The sequence below is a fragment of the Mobula hypostoma genome, chromosome 18 (assembly GCF_963921235.1).
Source record: "Mobula hypostoma chromosome 18, sMobHyp1.1, whole genome shotgun sequence".
NCBI lineage: Eukaryota > Metazoa > Chordata > Chondrichthyes > Myliobatiformes > Myliobatidae > Mobula > Mobula hypostoma.
This window is the reverse complement of record NC_086114.1, coordinates 40,997,598-41,023,077: the sequence shown is the minus strand read 5'-3', so window position 1 is coordinate 41,023,077 and position 25,480 is coordinate 40,997,598. Positions and strand designations below refer to the sequence as shown.

Below are 25,480 nucleotides of genomic sequence, written 5' to 3'. Positions count from 1 at the left end.
CCCACGACGACATACCAATCCCCTGCTGTGACACCGACCTTCGTCTTTAAAAGAACTCTGAAAGGGAAAAATAGAGATATTAAAGATGGAAATAGAGCTGTTTCTGAAGATGCAAGCAAACAAGTCGCCGTTAGGCACCATTGACTCTCCTAAATTCCAAAAGTAAAATGTAGCCGCTATCATGCCTTCTTTGTAGCTGCATTGATATAGTGGGTCCAGGTTAGATCTTCAGAGATATTGACACCGAGGAACTTGGAATTGCTCATTCTTTCCACTTCTGATAGCTCTATGAGGACTGGTATGTGTTCCCTTGACTTACCCTTTCTGAAGTCCACAATCAGTTCTTTGGTCTCGCTGATGTTGAGTGCAAGGTTGTTGCTGCAATGCCACTCATCCAGCTGATAAATCTTGCTCCTGTGTGCCCTCTTGTCACCATCTGAAGTTCTGCCTACATCAGCAAATTTATAGATGGCATTTGAGCTGTGCCTAGCCACACAGCCTAGGGTGTAGAGAAGGTAGAGCAGTGGGCTAAGCACACACCCTTGAGGTGCACTAGTGTTTATTGTCAGCAAGGTGGAGATGTTATTTCCAATGCGCACAGGTTGTGGTTTTCCAGTTGGGAAGTTGAGGATCCAGTTACAGAGGGAGGTGCAGAGGCCCATGTTCTGGAGCTTTTCAGTCAGAATTGTAGGAGTGATTGTGTTAAATGCTCAGCAGTAGTCAATAAACAGCATCCTGACATAGGTACTTGTGTCCTCCGGGTGACCTAAGGTTGCGTGAAGAGCCAATGAGATCACCTCCGCTGTAGACCTATTGTGGTGATAGGCAAATGGCAGTGGGTCCAGGTCCTTCCTGAGACGGGAGTTAATTCTAGCCATAACCAACCTCTCAAAGCACTTCACCAAAGATGTCAGTGCTACTGGTCAATACTCATTAAGGCAGCTTGCCCTGCTCTTCTTGGGTACTGGTATAATTGTTGCCCTTTTGACGCAGATGGGAACTTCCGACTATAGCAATGGGAGATTGAAAAAGTCTTTGAACACTCTGCCAGGTGGTTGGCAAAGGTTTTTAGAGCCCTACCAGATATTCCATTGGGGCATTTAGCCTTGCGCGGGTTGGCCCTCTTGAAAGACAGACTGACTTTGGCCTCTGAGATAGGGATCACAGGTCACCGAGTGCTTCAGGGATTTGCATAGCCGTAGTTTTATTCTCCCTTTCAAAGCAAGCATAAAAAGTGTTGAACTCGTCTGGGAGTGAAGGATTGCTGCCATTCATGATGTTAGGTTTTGCTTTGTAGGAAGTGATGGCCTGCAAACACTGCCAGGTTTGACGTACATCCTATTTAGCCTCCAACCTTGTTTGGAATTGTTCCTTAGCTCTTGAAATAGCCCTTCGCGAGTCGTACCTGGATTGCCAGACTTGAATGCCACAGATCTAGCCCTCAGCAGACTATGAACCTCCTGGTTCATCATGGCTTTTGGTTTGGGTGTGTACAGTAAGTTCTCATCGGCAGACACTCATCCACACAAGTTTTAATGAAGTCAGTGACAGCTGTGGCGTATTTATTCAGACTCAAAGATGAATCCCTGAATACAGTCCAGTTCACCAATTCAACGCAGTCCTATAAGTGTTCCTGCTCCTCTCTTGTCCATATCTTCTTGGTCCTCGCTACTGGTGCTGCAATCTTCAGTCTCTGAATATATTCAGGGAGTAGAAGTACAGCCAAGTGATCAGAGTTTCCAAATGTGGGCGTGGAATAGTACAGTAGGCATTCTTGATGGTGGTGTAACGGTGGTCTAGTGCATTGGTTCCTCTTGTACTACAAGTGATATGTCGGTAATAATTATTTAGAGACCCTTTCAAACTGGCCTGGTTAAAATCCCCCATAATGATGGGGAAGGCAACAGGATGTGCTGTTTCTTGCCTGTTGATTATGTTGCTCAGAGAGTCAATAGCTTTAAATTACTTGGCATTATCATATTAGAAGATCTTTATACTTTATTGTCGCCAAACAATTGGTACTAGAACGTACAATCAACATAGCGATATTTGATTCTGCGCTTCACACTCCCTGGATGACAAATATTAAATATTAAAGATATTAAAATAGTTAAAATTAGTAAATATTAAAAATTTAAATTATAAGTCATAAATAGAAAAATGGGAAATAAGGTAGTGCAAAAAAACTGGGAGGCAGGTCTGGATATTTGGAGGGTACGGCCCAGATCTGGGTCAGGATCCGTTCAGCAGTCTTATCACAGTTGGAAAGAAGCTGTACTGGGATCAGCACACGAGTGCCACCACATAAAAGCTCTTTTATGTCAAAGTCAGAAGTGCAGCAGCTCCAGCAACCCAGGCTGGATCCTCAGAATCAGAATCAGCTTTATTATCATGAGATGTGTTGTTTTACAGCAGCAGTGCGGTGCAAAGACATAAAATTACTATAATTTATAAAATAAATAAATAGTGCAAAAGAAAAGGAATAACGAGATAGTTCATGGACCATTTCTGAATCGTTGAGTAGATTTTCATATTCCTATATGTCCACCCCAATAGTCAGAATCAGGCTTATTACCACTAACATATGTCAATAAATTTGTTGTTTTGTGGTAGTAGTACAGTGCAAGACATAAAAACTACTAGAAGTTATAAATAAGTAGAGTAAAAGAGGAATAACAAGGCAGTGTTCGCATTTTCATGAACCTCAGAAATCTGATGCTGTGCCTTCTTCATAATTGCATGAATGGTAGTAACGAGAAGAGGTTATGTCCCAGATGGTGAGGGTCTTTAATGATAGACATTGCTTTATTGAGGCACTGCTTCTTGAAATGTCCTGTCCTCTGGTTTGCACATTCTTAATGTGATGTCTTGGGTTTTCTCTGGCTGCTCTGATTTCCTGCAACATCCCAGAGACATGTTGGTTGGTAAGTTAATTGGCTGCTGTAAATTATCCCTAGTGTAGTTGGATGGTTGAATCAAGGTGGAGTTGATGGAGATGTTGGTTCTGTTGGAAACCAGAATATACTTCACAGACCAAAAAGCTTTCTTTCACGTTTGCTTTCATTCTAAATTAGTGAACTCCATATTACAGAGACTTGAGCTTGAAATTGTCCTGTAAAGAGATTTGTAAACTCTTCAAGGAGCCATCCCATCTTTTGGGTGAAACCTGAAACTGAGGCCCTGTTAACCCTTCATTGTGCTTTATGGGGCTGCTTCCAAGAGCAAAAGGGCTCTTGCAGTGTCCTGCCAATGATTATATTTTACCTAACAGTATTAGAAATACTGTCAACTCATGATCACAGTGGTTTCTCAGACAGCTTGCTAAATCCAAATTGACTTCCGTGTTTTGTGCTTCACAGTGGTGAATATACTGGATGTGCATGGTCTTGGAACTTACTGAATATGTGCATTTCTGCTTTTCCTGAAAAAAGTTTAAGGTGACATGATGCTGATCGGCTCTGTGAAGCTGTTCCATAGATCCAACAGACGGTGTGTACTTGAATTCAGCAGACATCATCTAGATAGCCATAGCTCAGTAGTGCCAAAGGGAAATAACTGGCCCAAAACCTTGTCATAACAAAAACAATATTTAATTTCCATGATTCCTGCTCCTCTGTATTTTCCAGCTTAACCCTTTCTCAGGATATGATGGCTTCCTTTTGGTGCTTGTTGTTTACCAGGTTTCCTGCATTGCAACAGTGCATATTTCTAATCCAGTTCGTTGGCTGGTATGGAATTTGAATCATGCTGTGTTTGAGAATGGTACCAGATAAATGAAAGAACTAAAGAAAAACAAATCCAGAGCTGGGAATTCCTGATTCTGAACATTTGATTGCTTCTTCGTTTTTAATTCAGGCTGCGGGTCTTCGGGTTAATGTTAGGTTAACCGTCTGCTCAGGCTGACCCTGTACAAATTAGCACTGCTCTTCTGCATGTTTATTGAAGAATAAAATGTCTGCTCTGTTTTTGATTTTCCTTTCCTTGTCATGATAACGTTAGAAAATCTATACTGAGCAATTTTAGTGTTTTATACTAATGTTCCAATATTGTAGATTATGCACATAGTGAATTGTACAATTTGTGTATTGTAACTTTCCTTTATTGTGTTTTAATGTGTGCTTAAAGCTGTTCTGAATACGAGTTCCATTATAGTCTATCTGGAGATGATATATTATGCTGCTCAGTTTTTTGCTACTTTTATGAAATACTACGCTACTCATCTTTCTCATTCATTTTGCATGCAACTACACACTTCTGTACAGCCACAGTTGAGGCAATTGAGGCTGATGAAGGTACGCCCGGTGCTATAGCATCAGAAATATGTGGAGTAGGATGGGGTGTGGATGTGGTTCAGATTAGCTGGGTGTATCTTAACTTGCACAAGCAGGATTTAAATTTGTTTATCATTAATTTTATTGTGAAGATAGTGCTCAAGGAATAATATGTTTTTTGCTTTGCAAAGGTGAGTTAGGTTTATAAGTGGTCTCACTCTCTATTACTGAGATAATTTTGTGGAAGTGTGATTGTATTCAGTATTGTATCCGTTAACAGTTCTGTCTTGTTATAAAGTGCATGCTTTTAGAGTTTGCTCCTGCATGTAAAGGAATTCCAGTGTTTGAAATTGCTTCATTTTGCATGGTTTTATTCAGATGTTGAAGTCTGGCACACTGCTATATTAATAACAATTGGCTGAGAGTGATGTTTCATTACAGCATGTTATGTTTCCCCCTGCAGTCTAAACTAACCTTAATGATGTATTTGGGCTTTTATCAGTCTGTACAACAATTAAGGCCAGGCTTCTCACATTGAGTCTTGAAATGGTCCTGAGGGTGGCTGAGCTAAAATGTATTACTTCGATATTCCTGCACCTGTGATGTCAGAAACCCTGTGAACAGAAAATAAAGGGAAAAGTTCAATTCAATTCTTGTCGCAGGCTAGTGGAAATTGTGCACTTCCATAAATTCTGAATGTACAGTTGAATGTCACTTTTTGAAGAAATCAGACACATGATCACCAAAATGAAAAACGTTAATGGATCTCCACCCTAAATAAGCTGCAACAGGTCTTGCCAAATGAAAGCTGTAATGAAATGGGCTTTCAACTTGCTTTCTATCTGAAAGATAATGTTTTCCATCTCTTTAATGTAGAGTAGTGCTTGTCGCTAGTTTGCAAAACATTAACTGCCTGGTTGTGCAAGTTTAAGGATAATACACTTGAAATTTGTTGGAAACCTGTAGGTGTTTGACTCTTCAAATAAGATACCAGGCCTGTATTTAATATGGATGCTTTTCTTTCCCCTGACAAATGATATTGGTTTTGTCATACGCTGTTGATTGTGATTTCTTTAGTGGAAAATGTTACATCATTTGTTAAAATCATTCCAAAACTCTGTCAGTGACATGTTCTGGTATTATCAGTTCTGAGCAAAGGACTGAGACAGCATTCATAGAGCTGGTCTTTGGTGACCAATTAAAGCTAACAGTTTAGAAGTTCTAGTGCTTCTTTTAAATAATGCTGTTTGAAAGCAAGCTCACCAACATAATTTGCCATGGCAGTAATCTTTTATTGAGGAGTAACAGCCTTCTGAGCTTGCTCTGCAGCATGCCACGTTTTTAAGTGATAAAATAGATCGCAATATGCCCATGCACTGGGACATTGCATTGAAGCTATGTTTAGTGCATGTCGAAATTTGGTTCTAACGACAAACTCAGGAATCAAATTGCAAAAAAGCAGAAACTAAACAAAATTAGTTATATGTCGTAAAATAAATATGTTTAAGTTTCCCTTTAGATACCCTTGCAGTGAGTGTTCAATTTTGGTTTTATTCACATTATAATGAAATAGTGGAATTGTATCTGCAGTCACTTAAAGTACACTTACTGCCAGTGTTGAATGATGTAATTTTCAGTTAAAAGTCTCAGCAGATTATTCTGTGAATTGCGTTATAGCATAGACCATGGCATGTCATTACACGAACCCGCACTCAACCACTAGTTTAAGGGAAGCCTCACACAAGATGACTGTGCTTCAGGGAAACATGCTGAAGTGGAGCATCAGTTTACACCATTACACTGTGGGACAACCTAACAGGGTACACTTAGACTAGAATGCTACAATGGAGTAGCATATTAAAAAATGCCGGAGGAACTCAACAGATCAGGCAGCATCTATGGAAAGGATGTTTTATGCCAAGATCTGCTGAGTTCCTCCAGCATTCTGTATATGTTGCTCTGGATTTTCAGCATCTGCAGAATCTCTTGTGCTACAATGGAACTGCTAGACAACGTACCTTAATGAAGCAGCACAATGACCAATATGCCTTTCTTATTTTAATGAGGCTAATACTAAAAAAGGTGATGCATTTTGGGAGATCTTATAGGGGTAGCACATAGACTTTGAATGATAGGACCTAGGTGAAGTTGAGAAACTAAGGGATCTTGATGTACAAATCCTAAAGGTGGCAGTGCAGGTGGAAAAAGTGATGGCTGCCTCCATGAGCTGGGCATATAATATAAGAGCTGGAGGTCATGATACAGCTCTATAAAACATTGGTAGGCCACAGCTGGAGTATTGGGTGCTTATCTGGGTTGCCACACTATTCACTGAGGAGGATGCAAAGGTGATTTAGTAGGATGTTGGTAGGATGGAACTTTTCAGTTATGAAGAGAAACTGGACAGACTGGTTTGTCCTCCTTGGAGTGGAGGAGGCTGATGCAAGACCTGATAGAGATGTATCTGTAAGGAGTAGAGGTATGATGGATGGAACAAAACACTTCACTATAAAGGAGATACTTCAAACCAGTGGGCATAGGTTTAAGTTGAGGAGTTTGAGGATATGTGATGAAATTTTTTTTCAACCAGGAGGGTGGTTGTGACTTGCAATGCAACAACCTGAGAAAGCGAAGGAGTCTGGTGCTGTCACAGCACTTGAAAAGTATCTGGATGAGCACTTACATCACCAAGGCACAGAAAGCTATGCACCAAGTGCTGGTAAATTGGATTGAGATAGACAGGTGCCTGAGGCCAGCAGCGACATGGGGGGACTGAAGGGCTGTTTCTGTGCTGTATGACATAAATGAGGGCATGTAGTAATGCACTTGAGAAGGTAGAGCTGCTGTAAGTAAGTGCTGATCAAGGTAAAAATAAAACATACAGGAATCTTTATGTCAGACTTAATTTCATGTGCTGCAATTGATCCTCACTTAGACCAGTAAGGTACCAAGAAATCTCACCTTACCAACACAGAACAGGATAAACTCATTCACGTGTGTAGACTATAGGGTAACTACAGTCAGTCCTCACTTAGCTCAGAAATACTGAGAGGCCATGTGGATAGTAGTATGCTTCAGAGGAGCACCACTTGGTACAAAGTGAAAATATTGTGCACTGGTATGATATTAAGGAAACTGAATTAGACCGGGACATCCTCCTCCGGATTACCAACTGTGGTTGACTAGTGTGGGATAACATTGCCAAACAAGCATGCAAGGAAGTACATTAAATAGACGAGAACAGTACAGTGAAACCTTACTTAAATCAACAAACAGAAATGGAAGAATTTAGCAAATCAAGCCGTATCAGGACTGACCCAGGATCTCTACCTGAAATATCAATTTAGTCAGTCTGCCTCCACAGATGCTGTTTGACCCGATCAGTTTTTCCAGTGTTCTGTTTATTGTTCCAATTCCAGCCTCTTGTCCTCACTTACATCATTGTGATGTTGGGTTTTCTCATTTAGACTAGCACATTACCACAGACTAGTGGTAAGATACAGCAAATCCACACTTGATCTAACCTTACTAACACCAGCTTGTAGGGGAGTCAGACTTGGACCATTATGCTACAGGGGAAATTAATATAAATGAGGGAACTACAGGAAATTCACGAGAGAGACTGCAGATACTGTAATCCTCATTTAGAAAATTATGCAATAAGGGACAATTAGATTAGAGGAATTTTGCATAGAACAGTATGCTACAAGGAGATTTCACAGATTTATGTATAGAAGGAATCCACTCATGGTTTAGTTTGTTAAAGATGAGCATAATATAGATCATTACACTATATGGTAATGCCAGTTAGATCAAGGTGCACAACAGGATCTCACTTAGGTCAATGCACAACAGGACCTCACTTAGATCAAACACTATGAAAAGTCCCATGAAGATACAGCAAGAAGAGCCTCAGATAGCTAAGTACGTTAGAGGGGAAACTTAGTCCAATGCACTACAGGGGGCCTCACTGACAACGTAATGTTGCAGGAGTAACTGGGGCATGTGTACTATAGGGGAACGTTAGAGAATTATGTTGATCAGTGCACTACTGGGAGTGCATTTGAACTAGTACACTAGCTGGTTGCAGGAGAATCTTTAGTATGCTGCCTTCAAACCTCACTTTGATCAGAGTCCCTAATTTGGACTAGCAGGTTTCAGAGGCAATTCATTGATTCTAGTAAGGTGTAAGAAACCCTCTGTCAGACAAATGTGCTACAGAGTAATGTCGCATTACTCAGCTTTGTACTCACTCATCTCAAAATGTTATCTGACAATTTGGGCAATATGAAATCCCTCCACCAAAGTGGGCTGAGTCAGGATGCTCGACAGTGCATTTTATAAGTGTTGAAGTATTGGTTGGAGTGAGGGTCCCTTATATTGGTATGCTGCAGAAGACTATGTTACAGGATCACTTCAAGGATCCTCATTAAATTGGGGTGGGATTACATACCAATATACTGCAGGGAACCTGGCGATGACATAAGCAGGAAAATCAAACCATCATATGCACTGGACCTGTCCCAGATTGTCCTTGGATTGCTTTCCTGAGACTGTTAGACCCTCCAGCTTTTCCATCAAACATTCAGTGCCTCATTTCTTTGCAGCAGTGTGGAACAACGTTAGTTGGTATTTTTCATGTTGGTGAGCTTGTAGCAGCTATTTTTCAAGTTTATGATAAACAGGACACTTCACAACTTGCCAGCGTCTCTAGCAGTTTTGGATGTTATTCTACATTTGCTTTCTATTGTGTCATTTCCATTGCCTAACTCATTTATTCTGCGTTTCATTAAGCAATCAGAGGATTCTCGCCACAGCACAAAATCTGCAGTTTTGAAGAAGCGAAAGGCCTGGACAGGATTAATGAGCGAATGCCTCCAAGGAAAGACACTCCTCAGCAAGATGGCATCAATTCAGTTAACACGACAAATACCAATGAGAACAATGGAACTGGCAACAGCAACATACAGTGACCATGTCCCCATCACACACTCGCATTGCCTAAGATATCCCTGAATCACAGCTTCTGAAGTGGCCAAGGCCAGTATCTATGTGTTTTTGAACAGCTGAACAAATTTGATGAACTTTAAATGATCAGATATGGTAAAGACATCCTGCTTTTGAAAGAAGGGCCTGTGGTAGATGAAGACTCATGTGCATGCAGCATATAATCAAGACTCCTGGACCCTTGGAAAGTCAGTACTGGTTTCACTAAATCACATCTAGAATAGCATCTCACACCCATCAACTTCAACACTTAAGTTTACAAGCAGAATCTTTCTTGAATAGCTTTAGTTGCTTTCAATCAGAATTTGGACAGAAACCCTAAGTAATGCTGAAGAGCTGACTATTTATTGATGAACATTGTTTCATAATGTCTACTAAAGACAAGTTTTTAAATTGTAGAATGGTCTTAAAAAAATAACTCTGAGGCTGTAAAAAGGTGTATTTTAAATTTGTAAAATGCCAAAATGAATCTATTGGGTGGCAGGGCCTTGGTAACATGCTGACCTCAGGTTGATTCCTTCCAGCAGACATTATTGATCCTGTGTTATACTTGCTGCATTGTAGTGTGTAGGAACGTTTCTTGCTTTAAAAGAAACCAAAGCTATTTAAGCCAGAAAGTCGATAGTCCTTACAGTCCCAGCACCTGTCAAGTTGACTTTTCAGGCCCCTTTTTAAGTTTTATCATGCATTTTAAATTAATAGCCCACACACAATATGAATTGAAAGGTACTTTTAATTGAATTTTGTACATTATGGAAAGACATTTGAATCATATCAAATCTGTAAAGCTTAGCTGTGTAATTTGTGTATGCATGTTTTTCATTTTTGCAGATATTTAATATATAGACATTTAATGTACAGGACAGTAATCTATAAGATTACATAAATGTAATGGATACTTTTTAGTGCATTGTGAGTATTCGACTGGCTTCTACTGTGCCGACCCCGGAGTCTGGAAGAGCTTCAGGCATTTTAATATGTTTCTGTTTATGCGATGCAAGCTATGGCCCAGTTTAAAAAACAGGATTGTGGTGACAGTCTCAAATCAAGGTTGCATGTTCAATTTTTATAAGATTGCTTTGTTTAAATACATCATGTCAAAGGTAGTGTTGTGTTCAATTAACTAATGATTGTCACCCTTTACCTGGTTGCATTTTTATACATTTACTACCTGGTTAATTTCTTGTTTTCCCCCCATCAAACACAATTTTAAACATAAGGCACAAACAAAATCATCTCCCTTTTTTTTGTTTGCCATCAGCACATGTACATAACTCTCAGCTGGAACGTGTATGTCTACTCTAAAATATTTAAATATTTTATAGGATGGTACACAATAAATGTTGTGTATGGGCCACTGCTTTTATTGGATGGTGTGGATTTATTCCTGTCTGGAGAATTATACAGTACCCTTACAGCCGTTATGGAAGACATAAGTAGAGGTTGTTCTTAAATCAACTCCAACTGGATGCATTTAGTGTTCAGCCAACTTTTAGGTTTTTGGGTTAATTAACTAATCCTTACTTTCAATATTTTAAATTTAATGGTTTTACATTTAATTTTAACAGTTTTAATGTAACATATTCAAATACATGTGAAAATGATCAACCTTGGCTCAGAGTTGTACAACACAGAAACAGGCTCTTCGGCTCACCACATGTATGCCAGGCTTTTTACCCATTTATACTAATCCCATTTGGCCACACTAAGAATGTATCCTTCTATTCCTTGCCTATGGAAATGTTGATTAAATGCCTCTTAAGTGATTATACCCTGATACCATTTCCTCTTTTGGTAGCAAGCTCCAGATATCAACAGCTCTCTGTGTGGGGGTGGGGGTGCTGGTCCCAGAGGGAGGATTTCTGTCACAGTGTAGGATGATGGGGATGAAGTCTAACTCCATTTTCAGTGTTGTGCTGGATGTGCTGCACTGTCAGCTGTTCTATCTGCAGGCAAAAGATCTACAGGGAAACACTCTTAGAACAGCAGTGTCATTTTCTGAAGATTTAGCAATGTTTATCCTTTAATCAACTAAACTTTATTGCCCTGTTATGAACACATTTTTGTTTGTGGGTTCTTCTGTGCCAATTTGCTGCCATGATTCCTAGGTTTCTGTAGTGACGATGTTGGCTATAAAGTGCATTAGATCATCCTGGGATATTGCAGGATGCTATGTAAATGCATACGGTGTGAGGGCATAAATAGGGTAGATAGAGGGGAACTACCTCATGGCAAAGTTGTCAGAAATAAGAAGGGAAAGGTTTAAGGTAAGGGGTTGGTGGGGTTCTGAGGAAGAGCTTAATCAGGAGAGTGTTTGAAATTTGGAACACTGCCTGAACACTGCACCGGTGGAGGCAGAGACTCTCACAACATTTTGAAAATATCCAGACAAGCACTTGAATCACCAAGGCAAAGAAGAACACAGACCAACTGTTTGTAAGTAGGAATAATATAAGTAGTTGATGGTCAACATGGGCTTGGTAGGCAGAATGACCTGTTTCTAAGATGAGGGACTCTGAATAAGCAATCTTCTTTGGGCAAATGGCTTAATTTTCCTATCCTTTAGATTTTTTTGAATAGTGAAATTATCCCAAGATCGATATGGCAGGACACAGTCCCCCATCAGTGCACCAGACCCCCAGGGCCTGCACCATTTACTTCATACACCTATGTCGCTTATCAGTACAGCTCCAGGATCTGCTCCGTTTCCCCCCCTACATCTGTGTCCCCGAAGGTTTCATTCCCTGGGTCTGGTCTGTTTAGCATGTACATATATCTCAGTACCAGTGCAGCCCAGGGTCTGCTCCATTTTCCCTGTACACCTCTGTTCCCACCAGTACAGCCCAAGAGTCTAATTCTGTATTAAACAACAGTCCAAACAACTCCCCCTTCACTGTAACCCTATTCACCAGATTGAACATTCACGCTGTGGAATATTTTCTGTTTGGTCCTATGCAGGTCCCACTTCTTGTGTCTTTTATTGTCATGCACAATGAGAAACATTTCATCAGCTTCGAACAGTAAATCTCCTATTCAACCATTCAGAAATCCTGATTGTTTGGCATTTGATTTGCTCCAGAATCTTGGCATTTTCCACTCACTGGCTCTCAGTCCCACCCTCCCCCTTCACTCCTTGCCTCCTACGTCTCACCCTCCCCATGCACTCTCAGGTCTGGTTCCCACCCTCCTTATTCATTCACTCAGATCCTGATTCCCACCCACCCTATTCACTCACTGGCCCCCACTTCAACACCCCCCTCGGTTCAATTTCCCACACTGACTTGAAGCATACCAGGTTCACAAATGATACTGTGTAACATTTTAAAAAAATAATTAATAGATGTTAAGCTATTAAATGAATACATTGTATAGTCCAGAAAATCTGCTAGTCCAGGACCATCAAAGACCCAAGTGTGCAAGACTGATGGAGTTTTACTGTATCTAAAACCTTACTGTAGGAAATGATGGCCGGGGGTACCCACTGACATTGGTTTCTTTACCCTGCCAGTCTTGGTGGTATCCTTCCATTGACGCGAAGGCTGGGTGTCAGGTCTTTAGGAGAGCAGGGATCACTGCTATCCAGTAAACCATGAGCTCACTGTCTTGATCTTTAAACACTCTTCCTCAGATGGCTAAAGAAGTACTCAAGGTTATAGTGGATTTCATCATCGTCTGCTTTTGTTGCGAGGTGTCTGGGAGTAATCCACATTTTTTGTCTGAAAATGGTGCTATAGAACAAGGATAGTTTTGTGGAGAACTTTCATGTTGTAGATACTGAATACAATTCCATCTTTACATGTGGTTTGTCTGATGTCATGGTATGGGCTGTCAACTGAAGCCCAGCTCCCTTTCAACTCTTCAAATGAATCTCCCTCTGCTAATCCTCTTGGGCAGTGAATTCATTTTGTAAAACATCTTTCTGCATAGATGTTTGGTTTGTTTGCCAATCACTTTCATGATAATCTGATATGAAAACAGAATGCTGGAAACCTTGCCTTTATCTCAATAAAAATCTGTAGAAATAGAAATGGAGTTAATTTCAGACCAAAATCTCATCATTAAAACTGAGAAAATAGGTTTATAATTGTAGAGAGGGTGTTGGAGGGATGGATGAGACAAATATCACTTAACATCCCACCAACATCCACATTCAACAGATTATCCTTCACAATTTCTACTGACTTTGTTGAGATTCCACCTCTAAAGACACCTCCCCTGTTCTCCCAGTATTGTGAAAGTACTGTTCTCTTTGTGACTCCTTGGTCTAATCTCATCTCTACCAGTCAATCACCTTCTCATAGTTCTTTCCCAGATCATTGCAGAAGATACAATACCTGCTATTTCATCTCATCCCTTCCACCAGCCAGGAATCCACACACTCTTCAGGTCAAGCAGAGTTACTTGTTAAGTTTATTGTATTTGCTGCTGTCAATCTGCTTACCCCATACACTAGAAAAATCCAATATGTATGGATGATCACCTTGCAGCCAGCAGGCCTGACCCTAAACATCATTTTGCCTCCCCTTCCAACTTCTAGTCTCGTCAATCTGTCTGTTGCTTTCTGCAACTGAAGTCTGAAGAAGCAGTGTGTCATCTTCCTTCTGACCACATTGCTATTGTGAGAATATTAAACGCCATAGTTTCAAGTAATTTGGATGTCCTTGAATCAGAATTGGCATTTTCCACTAAGTAATTTTTCCATCTATAATATTAACTGTGTTCTATTCTCTCTCCACAAACAATATCTGATCTATTGGCTATTTCCTACATTCTGCTGGTTTCAGGCTTTAACATCTCTGACCTATATTTCACAGCTTTACCATATTCTCTGACCATATTTGTTAATCCATCAGTCAGCTCTGGAAACAGTGGAACCACCATGGTCTCATACTGTCATAAATATTCCTCTTGTCCTTCCCCACTTAAAAATCAAATTGTTTTATCAGATTTCCACTTCAGGGAAAGGGTGTTCTGCTTGCAATTTTAACTATTTCTGGAGATGTTTGAAATACTTTTTCTGGACTACTGATATTTCCAAATTGGTTTGGACACTAAACTATAGGACTGCAAATGTGGTCCGATTATTCAGAAGTAGCTAGGATAAGGCAGGAAGTTCCAGACTTAAGGTGGGATTTATGGGCAGCTGGAGAATGAGAGTATAGCTGAGTCGTGAAAGTAGGGTTCACTGAAGAAGTCAAATCGTGTAGATGTACTTAAGAAATCCTGGATAAACATGAGAAAAAAGGGAACAAGGTTATATTGAGAGTGAAGTTTGAGGAAGGTGGGGGATCAGGGTTTGTGTGGGGTCAACACTTAGGGTGTTTCTGTGTTAGGTACTCAGTGTAATCCTCTGGAAGATTTCAATGTGGACAAAGAGGAAGGGAAGCAAAATTCGAGAATGTTATATTTTTATTTCTGTAATTATTGGCAAAATACTCCAAGAAACAACTTAAGGGAAACCATGGAAATTCTTCAAGTGCTTCTCATTACTGCACCATTTACAATGATTCCACTGTTTTTTTTAACCAATGTGATTTTTTTTCTAAACAAACATGCATAATTGTCACTGTCAAAGTTAGTACATAATTATAACAATTCAATAAACTTGGACAATGATAAACTGAGATGATACGTTGTACATATTTAATGAGCTGCAAGTTTAGGCTGCTGAAAGCTTCAGGAATGTGGGCTTAATTTCCTAACATTGACACTTCTACCACAGACCGAATCAGCTCTCAGTGAAGCTCTACCCTCACCAAGCATCCACATGATTGCCAGTGGAAATGATCCTGAGCTCCAATGTCATTTCCTGGGCTGGGGGTGGGGGGGTGGGGTGGTGTTACAGCTTTCTTCATGGTGAACAAGACAGCCCAGCAGAGAGTCTGCTGTTGTACTTGGCTTTTCCAGCACTTTGCACAAGAACAGAAGAGCTTGTTCTCTTTGTCAGTGAGTAGTGTTTGCTGATTACAGCAGGCTTTGTAGCTGAGTTTCTTTCATAATCTTTACTACCTGGGACAGAGCTCAGGGCCCTGCACAGAATATCCACTTTGGGTCACGGAGACTTTTTGTTGCAGTTGTCCGAGCCCAGAGCTGTTGGCCAGGTGTAGGGAGGGGTATGGCAACAGTGTGAGGGCCAATCTGTGAGATTTTATTACCTGATCACTGCTCAGGCTGTGGTGATCACAAATCAAATAAATGGAAGAATTAAAACTAAAATGAGGACCAGAAACTTCACAAGTGACCTATGGAAATTTATAAATATTAATCAGTTTAAAGAAAAATATTAATTCATGGCAAATTTGTTAAGCAGGACTAACAAATGAGCTCACTTCACTGAAATACAGTTGCAATCACAACCGAAGTGCAGAGACATGGTTAATTGTTCTTATATTCTACACTACAAATATATATAAAAATAATTTGCATTTGTTTCGCAAGGCACAAAGCAGGCACTGAATATATGGTAGGTTAATTTTAGCAAGGAAATATATGGCTTTGGATATAATTCATCAGATCACCCTACTTGAGGTGATCAGGTTGCAGAAAGTGTGTGGAGCAAAAGCAGTGGGCTGAATACCTTTGGATTGGTACCAGATTGTTTCTCAGAGAATCTGATAAAACATGAGCAGTTCCCTCTCATGCATAATCTCAGCGGATGGTTTGGGTGAAAGGAACCTTTTGACCCAAGGAGTTCACTTTCTCCCAGACCACTGAGCTCACACTCTACTCACTTTAGAGGGAAGACACACACTTGTCAAGCATTAACTATTTCAGGGAGAAAAGCTGCAACCTTTCAACATTTACATTTTCGGGACACACAGGCTTCAAAACAATTATGCAGTGACTTTAAACAAAAATACAATGGACTCCTGGGGCAGAATCCTAACTTAAATATTGTAACTTTACAGAGACCAGACAGTATTTCTTCTCATCAAGATCACAAGCAAATCAATTCAATTAAAAGTAACACGGTACACTCAATGGCCTGGGCAAAAGCATAAAATCTTTCTTGTGCAAGATCTGCACTGACGGAGAAAGTACTGAGAATTGTTACTTGGTATCTGCTGTAACAGCACAAGCTGAGGGAAGGATGAAATTTTGCAGGCTTAGAATACTGGATTAATGATGACTCTTGGGACTATTTGTACAATAGGTAAAAGCAAGCAGGCTTTTTTCACTGAGGTTGGGTAAAACTGCAACTAGAGTTCATGTGTTAAGGGTGAAAGGTGAAATGTTTAAGGCAAAAATAAAGGGGAACTTCACTCAGAGGGGGGAAGAAAGCGTGGAACGAGCTGCCAGTGCAGGTGGGTTCAATTTCAACATTTAAGAGAAGTTTGGATTACGCAGACGAATGGGAGGGATATGGTCCGGGTGCTGATTAATGGCACTAGGCAGATTAAGAGGTCAGCATCGGTCAAAGTGCCTGTTTCTGTGGTGTAGTGTTCTACAACTACGCCTCTAACAGAATGTGAATTTCAGTACAATCAACTTAAACCAAATCATTAAACTGATCAGTGAATGGCACAACCATTCCTCAGCATCTGCTGTCTGATCATCTTCCATTAGGCCGAGATAGGAAATTGGAATAATTTTTTAATTAGTTCCCAACTGCATCCCAGGATCTCATTTCAACAGCAGATCTTTTTCTAGTATTAACAAGAGTGGCTCTTGGCAGGAAGTGTTTGGGTGAATGAATGGGTAGGTAGGAGCTGCTGATCGTCTTCTCAGTTCCTCCATCATTTTGTGCGGGGAGTAAAATAAATGCCACTTTAGGTAGTTAGGATTTTTGACTCGTATAAATTTGTAATGTGTTTGATGGTGAAAGGGAATATTGTCTCATTCTCCTTCAAGTAATGGATTCAAGGAGGCACCCAGAAGCTCCTGTTTTTGAAGTTTAGTTCCCGATGATGGAAAGCAGCATGCGTTTGTAGTCTCCACTGGTGTCGCTCTCCACCATCATACGCAGGGTCTTCTGGTACTTCTCCCAAAATGCCTGCTTGATCTGGACAAGGTCGATCTGTGGGCACAGAGCAGAGCAAGCAAATAGTGTGGTTGAAAAGCACAAAGGTCACGTTTCTGGTAAAGTCTGGAAATGAAATAAACGGCGTAAATCCGGAATCGAACCTGGAACGTTTCTCAGCTAGAGGAGGAGAGGGAACCCAAGAAGGCAAAGTGTCCACACATTCACAGACCTTAAAATCCAACATCAAACAACTACCCTTTAGACAAACTGTTACAATTCAGTCATCTTCCTACCTCACTGCGAGTGACAATGACTCGGATGAGAGTGGAGTCACTGGTTCCCAGCCCCTTCATGGACTTGTAGAGCTTCTCGGCAAAAAAGGCAGGACGGTTGACAACACATTGCACTGGAAAAGAAAGATGGGAGAGTAACTTAAAGTTGGCAACAGAATGCAGTGGGGAATGGAACCACTTTAATTCACAGAATCACAGGAAAGGATGTGGGCCGTTTGCCAATCTTGTCCACAGAGCAGATATTTAGTTAATCCCATGTATGCTTAAAGTGCTCTTGACAGTATTCCTTAAATGTAACAGAGAGGAGTTCTGCTTCCTTAGTGGTTTCAGACATGCATCATTCTCTGGGAGAAAACACTCTTTGAAATTTTCTGTTCGGGGATGCTGGTTCTTCCAGTTCACCTCATTTAGCCTCCTCATCATTTTATTCCCCTCTGCCTACTTTGTTCTAACAGCCCACCTGTGTTTGCTCTAAACCTTCAACTAAGGTAATATCCTTCTCAATACTTTCTGTAGATGTCTCATCCTTCCAATCTCCTGACTGGAAGTGTACACACTAATTGTGGGCAAAAGGATAGTCACCCAAGGTTCATTCTCTGTGCTCTTCCATTCTGTGTCTCAGCTAATAAGGCAGGACTCCCATGTGTCTTACCACCTTGTGACATCCTTGGCTTTATCCATCTCCTTAAACACATGACCTCCTGCAGCTACAGACTAAACTCCACATGCTGCCCTTGTGTTCAGCTAACTATTTCAGTCATCTTCCTGTATTGTCCAGGGAAACACATTCTTTTGATCAATTACACAGAAAGCTCCTCTGTCTCTGACACACAGAAAGCACAGAGTCCGTGGGAAAACTCAGCCCTCTGCTTCTCACCAAGCGGGAACTCTGAACCACGCATTCCATTCATTCCCTGGGGCTCCCAACACCACCTCGCATTAATTGTCACCTACGACAATGGGGTATATCATGTTTGATCTATCACCGACACCCTGTCCTTGCCTCCAACACAAATGGGTCAATAATCTGTCCATATGAGACAGTATGACAGAGAAAGAACAAATAAATGCAAGGGGGATTGAGCAGAATGGGTGGGAAGAGGGGAAGATGGGGCATGGGAGTGGGAGGGCAGGAAGAAGGAGAAAGGATGGGGAGAGTTCAAAGTAATTTTATTAGCAAAGTACACATATGTCACCATACACAACCATGAGATTCATTTTCTTATGGCTGTATACAGTAAATCCAAGAAACAGAATAGAATCAATGAAAGATTGCACCCAACAGGACAAACAACCGATGTGCAAAAGACAAATGGTGCAAGTACAAAAGAAAAAAAATAATTATAATAACTAAATCAGCAATAAATATCGAAAACACAAGGTGAAGAGTCATTGAAGGTGAGTCCATAGGTTGTGGGAACAGTTCAGTGATGGGGCAAGTGAAGTTGAGTAAAGTTGTTCTCTCTGGCTTGAGAGCCTGATAGATGAGGGGTAATAACTGTTCCTGAACCTGGTGTTGTGGGTCCTGAGTGTTCTGCATCTTTTTCCTGACGGCAGCAGCGAGAAGAGAGCATGGCCTGGATGGTGGGGATCCTTGATGATGGATCCCCACCATCTTTCCTGTGACAGCGCTCAATGTAGATGTGCTAAATGGTGGGGAGGGTTTTACCTGTGATGAACTGGGCCACATCCACTACTTTATGTCAGAATTTTCTGTTCAAGGGCATTGGGCTTTCCATACTAGGCCATGATGCAAACAGTTGATAGATTATCCACTGCATATCTATGTAAGTTTGTCAAAGTTACAGATGTCATGCTGAATCCACTCAAACTTCTATGGAAGTAGAAACACTGCCGTGTTTTCTTTGTAATTGCACTGACATGCTGAATGCAGGACAGACCCTCTGAAATAATAACACAGGAATTTAGAGTAGCTGACCCTTTCCACATCTGATCCCTGATGAGGACTGGTTCATGGACCTCTGGTTTCCCTTCCAGAAGTCAATAATCAACTCCTTGGCTTTGCTGGCATTGAGTGAGAAGCTGTTGTTATGGCACCACTCAGATTCGCAACCTCCCTCCTACTGCTGATTTGATTCGTCAGCACCTCCGATGGAAAATGGGGTAAAGAGGTACAGAGAGTGAGGGGAGGGATGGGAGAGTATGGGAAGAGGGCGGGAAGAGCATGGGAAGGGGCTGGGGTGAGAGAAGTAAGATGATGGGAAGACAGAGAAGGGTGGGGAGGGCAGGGAGGGAGGGAGATGGGAGAGGCGGGAGGGAGGTGGGAGAGGAGAGAGGGAGACGAGAGAGGAGAGGGAGGGAGACGGGAGAGGAGAGGGAGACAGGAGAGGAGAGAGAGATGGGGACGGGAGAGGAGAGAGAGACGGGGACAGGTGAGGAGAGAGAGACGGGGACGGGAGAGGAGAGAGAGAGGGAGACGGGAGAGGAGAGAGAAATGGGGACAGGAGAGGAGAGAGAGGGAGACGGGAGAGGAGAGAGAGATGGGGACAGGAGAGGAGGGAGAGGGAGACAGAAGAGGAGAGAGAGGGAGACGGGGAAGGGAGAGAGGGAGATGGGGAAGGGAGAGAGGGAGATGGGGAAGGGAGAGAGGGAGATGGGGAAGAGAGAGAGGGAGATGGGGAAGAGAGAGAGGGAGATGGGAAAGAGAGATAGGGAGATGGGGAAGAGAAATAGGGAGATGGGGAAGAGAAATAGGGAGATGGGGAAGAGAAATAGGGAGATGGGGAGGTGAAAGAGGAAGAGGGGGAGAGGGGAAGAAAGGGGAGAGAGGAAGCTAATGGGAGAGGGTGACAGGGAGGGGGGAGAGAGGAAGAAGGGGGCTGTGAGATGAAGGATGAGGGAGGTGGTGGACGCGTGCAGGTGAAGCAGTAGGGACGGCAGCAGGGCTGAGTGTAGGATTGAAGTGCAATGTGGAGATGTGAGGCACATTGTGGGGGCAGTTGTTGAGGCAGGCGTGAAGGGGAGAGTAAGAGACAGGGACAAGAGTGAGCGAGGAAGAGATGGTGGAAAGCTGAGCAATGTGTTGGGGGAAGGCATGGGACTACGGCAATGTGTTCTAGGTGGAAGGTGTATAACCCACCACTTGAATGGGTTGAGTCCTATGTTGCCTCTGGTAACCGGTGCTAAACCTACCAATGGCCTGCATCCCGGCACGGACGTCTCCTGAGAACTCCCGGTCAATGGCCTTCATCAGCTCACGGTTAGCCAGCTGTGGAGGAAGCAGAGGTTCAACGATACAGTTAAACTGGAGGTAAAGAAGGAAAACCTGCTTATGTGGTAAGGATGGGCTCCCTCACCTCTGCCCCTTTGGCCCTCAACACAGGTGCCCCCCAGGGTTGTGTTCTGAGTCCCTTTCTCTACTCTCTTTACACCCACGACTGTGCTGCCACACACAGCTCCAACCTGCTGATCAAATTCGCAGATGACACAACATTGATTGGCCTTATTTCTACCGGTGATGAGACAGCCTACAGAGGAGAGGTTGACACCCTGACACAGTGATGCCAGGATAACAACTCCTCCCTCAATGTCCAAAAAATCAGAAAAGCTGATCGTGGATTACAGGAGGAACGGAGACAGGCTCGCCCTGATCAACATCAATGGGTCTGTAGTTCAGAGGGTGAGTAGTTTCAAGTTCCTTGGAATACACATCAGATTATCTCACCTGGACTGTACACACCGGCTGTGTGGCAAAAAAAAGCACAACAGCATCTCTTCTACCTCAAGCGACTGAAGAAGTTCAGCATGGGCCCCCCAAATCCTCAAGACCTTCTAACAGGGGCACCATTGAGAGCATCCTGACGGGCTGTATCACTGCCTGGTGCAGGAACTGCACCATTGATCGCGGGGCACTGCAGAGAGCGATACAAACAGCCCAGCGCATCTGTGGATGTGGATTTTCCTCCATTGAGGACATTTACAGCAGCAAGTGCAGAAAGAAGGCCTGGAAGATCATTGGGGACACTAGTCACCCCAACCATAAACTCTTTCAGTTGCTTCCGTCTGGCAAACGGTTCCACAGCATAAAAGCCAGGACCAACAGGCGATGGGACAGCTTCTTTCTGCAGACCATTAGACTTATAAATTCACATGTCTGTACACTTTTACAGAGTCATAACGCAGATTTTTACTCTCTCGCATTGTGGGATGGATGTAAGATTTAAACATCCATTCAACTGCTCAGAGAAATATTTGCAGGGATACGAATGGAAGAATGGGTCCAGCACGGTCCCTGCGCTAGCACTGTACCAGAGCCACTCAATGCCTTCAATTCCAGTAACCAGATTCTCCATTGTTGTGCAAGTGTGTGACGAGAATACACATAAAATTAAGATGTTTGCTGGCCTGGGTTAGCATCAGTGGCATCAGCAAGTGGTCTGCCACCTGTCCTCAGGGGAAGGAGAGATAGGGAACAATGAAGCAGCATCTGGAGATGTGTAATGAAGGGACGGGAGAGAGAGCTGTCTGGAGTGGCTCCCCCTTTGAACCCTGAACTGTTTGAAGTGATGGACAGGCAATACCCCAGCAGGGGGATAAAAAGGGACAGGTTCGCTAAGACAGGACACACACGATACCCGAGGTAACGAGACCCTGGAAGCGGTGCGCCTCTCACGAGTCGGTGGGAAGTATCGGACCTTAAACGCACAGGGTTGAAAGGTACGATCAGCGGGAACCCGGTGTGTGTCCACCCTTGCTTGGGTGCCGGGTTCACTGCAGAGGATAGACCGCATCTGGAGGAGGGGTCACAGTCGGTGACCTCAGGTGACATCACAAAGGACCCGCTCGAAAGCTGCTTGTGAGCAATATCGCCGGTCTGTGAGTGGAAGCCGTTTCTGAATGATCAGTTGTTCTTGTTCTCTCTCTCTCCCTCCCCCCACGTTGTCCATCGCCATGGCAACGATTACTGCGATCTGAACTAAATTGGACTGAACTTTTGTGTCACGCTGAAATTTGGTCATTTACCCCTAGACAACGATAGAGCTTGATTGATGCTGTTATGTTAATTCTGTGCACATGTGTGTTTATCATTGCTAAACTGTTGCATTTATTATCCTTTCGATTACTGTGTTGCTTGTTTCTTTAATAAAACTTTCTTAGATCTAGTAATCCAGACTCCAACTGAGTGATCCATTTCTGCTGGTTTGGCAACCCAGTTACGGGGTACGTAACAAGTGTTTCCTCTACTTATACTGATCCATCACATCTGTAGGCAGAATGTCCCAAACACACATAACAGAAAAGAATTTTTTGCTCGTCTCACCCTGAATTCTCTCTCACTGCCTAACTATCCACACCCTTTAAAAATTTATACCACTCAAATCCCTCATCGGCCTTCTCTTTAAAGAAAACAGTCCTAGCCCCTCCAACCGCCTTATTTAAAGCAGAGGTTGAGAGGTTCTTGATTATTCAGGGCATCAAAGGTTATGGGGCGAAGGCAGGAGAAGGGGTTGAGAGGGATAATAAATCAACATAATGGAATGGCAGAGTAGACTCGATGGGCCAAATGACCTCATTCTACTCCTATGTTTTACGTTGTTATGGTAACCATGGTTCCTTATCTCCGGAACTCTAATCCCAGATTTTTCCTGGATTCTTTCTCATGCATTTACATCTTTCCTATAAGAGACAACCAAAAACAAACAAGATAATTGATTCTGGATCAGTAGTTTATAAAGATTTAGTATGATATCCCTGTTTTCAAATTTACTAAATTTAACAATAAAGCACAGAATCGTGTCTCCCTTATGAGCATCCTTTCAACCTGCCCTGCCATGTCTCTGTGCACCCATTCCCCAGGTCCCTCTGCTCCACCACCCCTTTGAGAATGGTCAATATTCTGTATTGACTCTCCTCACTCCTCCCACCACAGTGTGTCACCACATGGTTATACATCCCAAAGGGTAGTTGCTCCCCAGTGCAGAGTAATCGCAGTCGACAGATCAACAATCAAGTTCAGAAACCGGTTTGCAGAATATGGGGAAAAGTCTAACTTTAGGAGAGTTCTGTAAAAACTACAATTGAACAGGTGGCCAGCAGAGAAGGAAATTGGACAATGTGTGTCACTGACATCAGGGGAAACAGCAGCCGTTTTATGAAGAGAACAATTAGCTCAGGACATGTGGATATGCACAGGTGCGGCAGTAAATGACAATGAGGCAATGCCAATCAAGTGAAAACATTGTGTCCATGCTCACAATCAGAGGCGTGTGGTACGAACCCTGAGGGGATGGATTTATTGGGTTAACTTAATGAAGCATAATAGAGGAAGTAATGAACAGAGTGACAGGCGTACTGGAACCTGCTGCTTTCCTCCAGGGATCTCCACCATCAGCCTGTTTTCAGCTAATTCAATTCACTCCAGACGATTTGAGAATATAGCTATGTTCAAAGGTTATGGGGCTGGACCACATATCAGCTGGGGTATTGAAGACTACTCCAGAACTAGCTGAGCCTCTAGCCAAGCTGCTCCAGTACAGGTGCAAAACGAGCATCTATTTGACAATGTGGAAGGTCGCCCATATATACCCCGATCACTTAAAGCAGGACAATTTAGTATAACTAGCCAGACACTGTCAGTCATTGGCAAAGCATTGGAAGCTGGTGTCTACGGTGCAATCAAGCAGCATTTACACATCAATCCCCAGTTTGGCTTTCATGAGTAAAGCTCACATCCAGATCTCTTTGCAGCCTTGGGCCCTCTGTTCCCCAGTACTTTCTGGGAGCCTACATGCCCAGTGTCTGTCCGAGCCTCATTACTACTCCCATCACCTGGCCCTTCTCTGATTTAAACTCCATCTGCCATCTCTCAGATGTCTTACCGATACATTAATGTCATCCTGTAGCCTAAGACCCCACTCCACGCTGTCAACAACTATACCAATCTTCATGTCATCTGCAAACTTCTTACAACATTCAGTTACACTCGGTGGCCACTTAATTAGGTGCCTCCTGGACTTAATAAAGCGGCCACTCAGTTCATGGTTTTTCACTGCTGGAGCCCATCCACGTCAAGGTTCGATGTGTTGTGCATTCAGAGATGCTCTCCTGTGCACCACTGTTGTAATGTGTGGTTATTTGAGTTACTCTTAAACACAAGAAATCTGCAGATGCTGGAAATCGAAAGCAACACACACTAAATGCTGGAGGAATTCAGCAAGTCAGGCAGCATCCATGGAAATGAACGAACAGTCAACGTTTCAGGCCAAGACCCTTCCTCCAGCATTTTGTGCATGTTTGAGTTTGTGTCACCTTGAACCAGTCTGGCCATTCTCCTCTGATCTCTCTCAGTAACAAGGCGTTTTCGCCCACAGAACTGCCACTCACTGGATGCTTTTTGTTTATCACACCATTCTCCGTCAACTCTATAGAGAATTTTGTGCATGGTAATCCCAGGAGATCAGCAGTTTCTAAGATACGAAAACCACCCTGTCTGGCTCCAACAATCATTCCATAGTTAAAGTCACTTAGATCACTTTTCTTCTCTTTCTGACATCTAATCTGAACCTCCTGACCATGCCTGCATTTATGCATTAAATTGCTGCTACGTGATTGGCTGATTAGATATTTGGATTAATGTGCAGGTGTACCTAATACAGCGGTCACTGCCTGTATATTACACATAGCAACGGTTCCTGCGCCAACCTTTATGTGGAACACAACTAGTCACAGGTACCCAATTACACCAGCAGCCTCTTACCATCACCTTTATTGCCAAAACAATTTTGGACCCAGTTTGCCAACTCACCCTGGATGCACTGAGGTCCTAATACTTTGGACCAGTCTCCCATGTTGACCTTGTCAAACTCCTACACTCATGAAGTTAGACCTCACACAAAGGAAGATGACTGTGGTTGCCAGAGATTGACCATACCAGCCCCAGCACATCACTCTCAGAGTGCCTCACGCAGTGTCTTAAGCTAAACCAT

The 25,480-nt window shown here is 42.6% G+C and overlaps 2 protein-coding genes across 3 annotated transcripts in view; one reads left to right on the top strand and one right to left on the bottom strand.

The window, feature by feature from the left end:
* LOC134358500 (serine/threonine-protein phosphatase 2B catalytic subunit beta isoform) overlaps positions 1-16,140 on the top strand; it is a 113,676-nt gene extending 97,536 nt beyond the window's left edge. The window contains exons 13-14 of one of the 2 annotated variants that reach the window (XM_063070787.1): positions 4,263-4,292; positions 9,066-16,140. In XM_063070787.1, the coding sequence (XP_062926857.1) occupies positions 4,263-4,292; positions 9,066-9,244 (209 nt within the window). In that variant the 3' untranslated portion in view covers positions 9,245-16,140. The remainder of the gene's footprint in view (positions 1-4,262; positions 4,293-9,065) is intronic. The other variant, XM_063070788.1, reaches the window with a different exon arrangement.
* Positions 14,670-25,480, bottom strand: part of LOC134358498 (annexin A7-like) — an 86,034-nt gene continuing 75,223 nt past the window's right edge. Inside the window, exons 11-13 of the mRNA XM_063070786.1 lie at positions 20,688-20,763; positions 17,535-17,647; positions 14,670-17,295 (exon numbers count right to left, since the gene is read on the bottom strand). Of these exons, the coding sequence (XP_062926856.1) occupies positions 17,173-17,295; positions 17,535-17,647; positions 20,688-20,763 (312 nt within the window). The 3' untranslated portion in view covers positions 14,670-17,172. The remainder of the gene's footprint in view (positions 17,296-17,534; positions 17,648-20,687; positions 20,764-25,480) is intronic.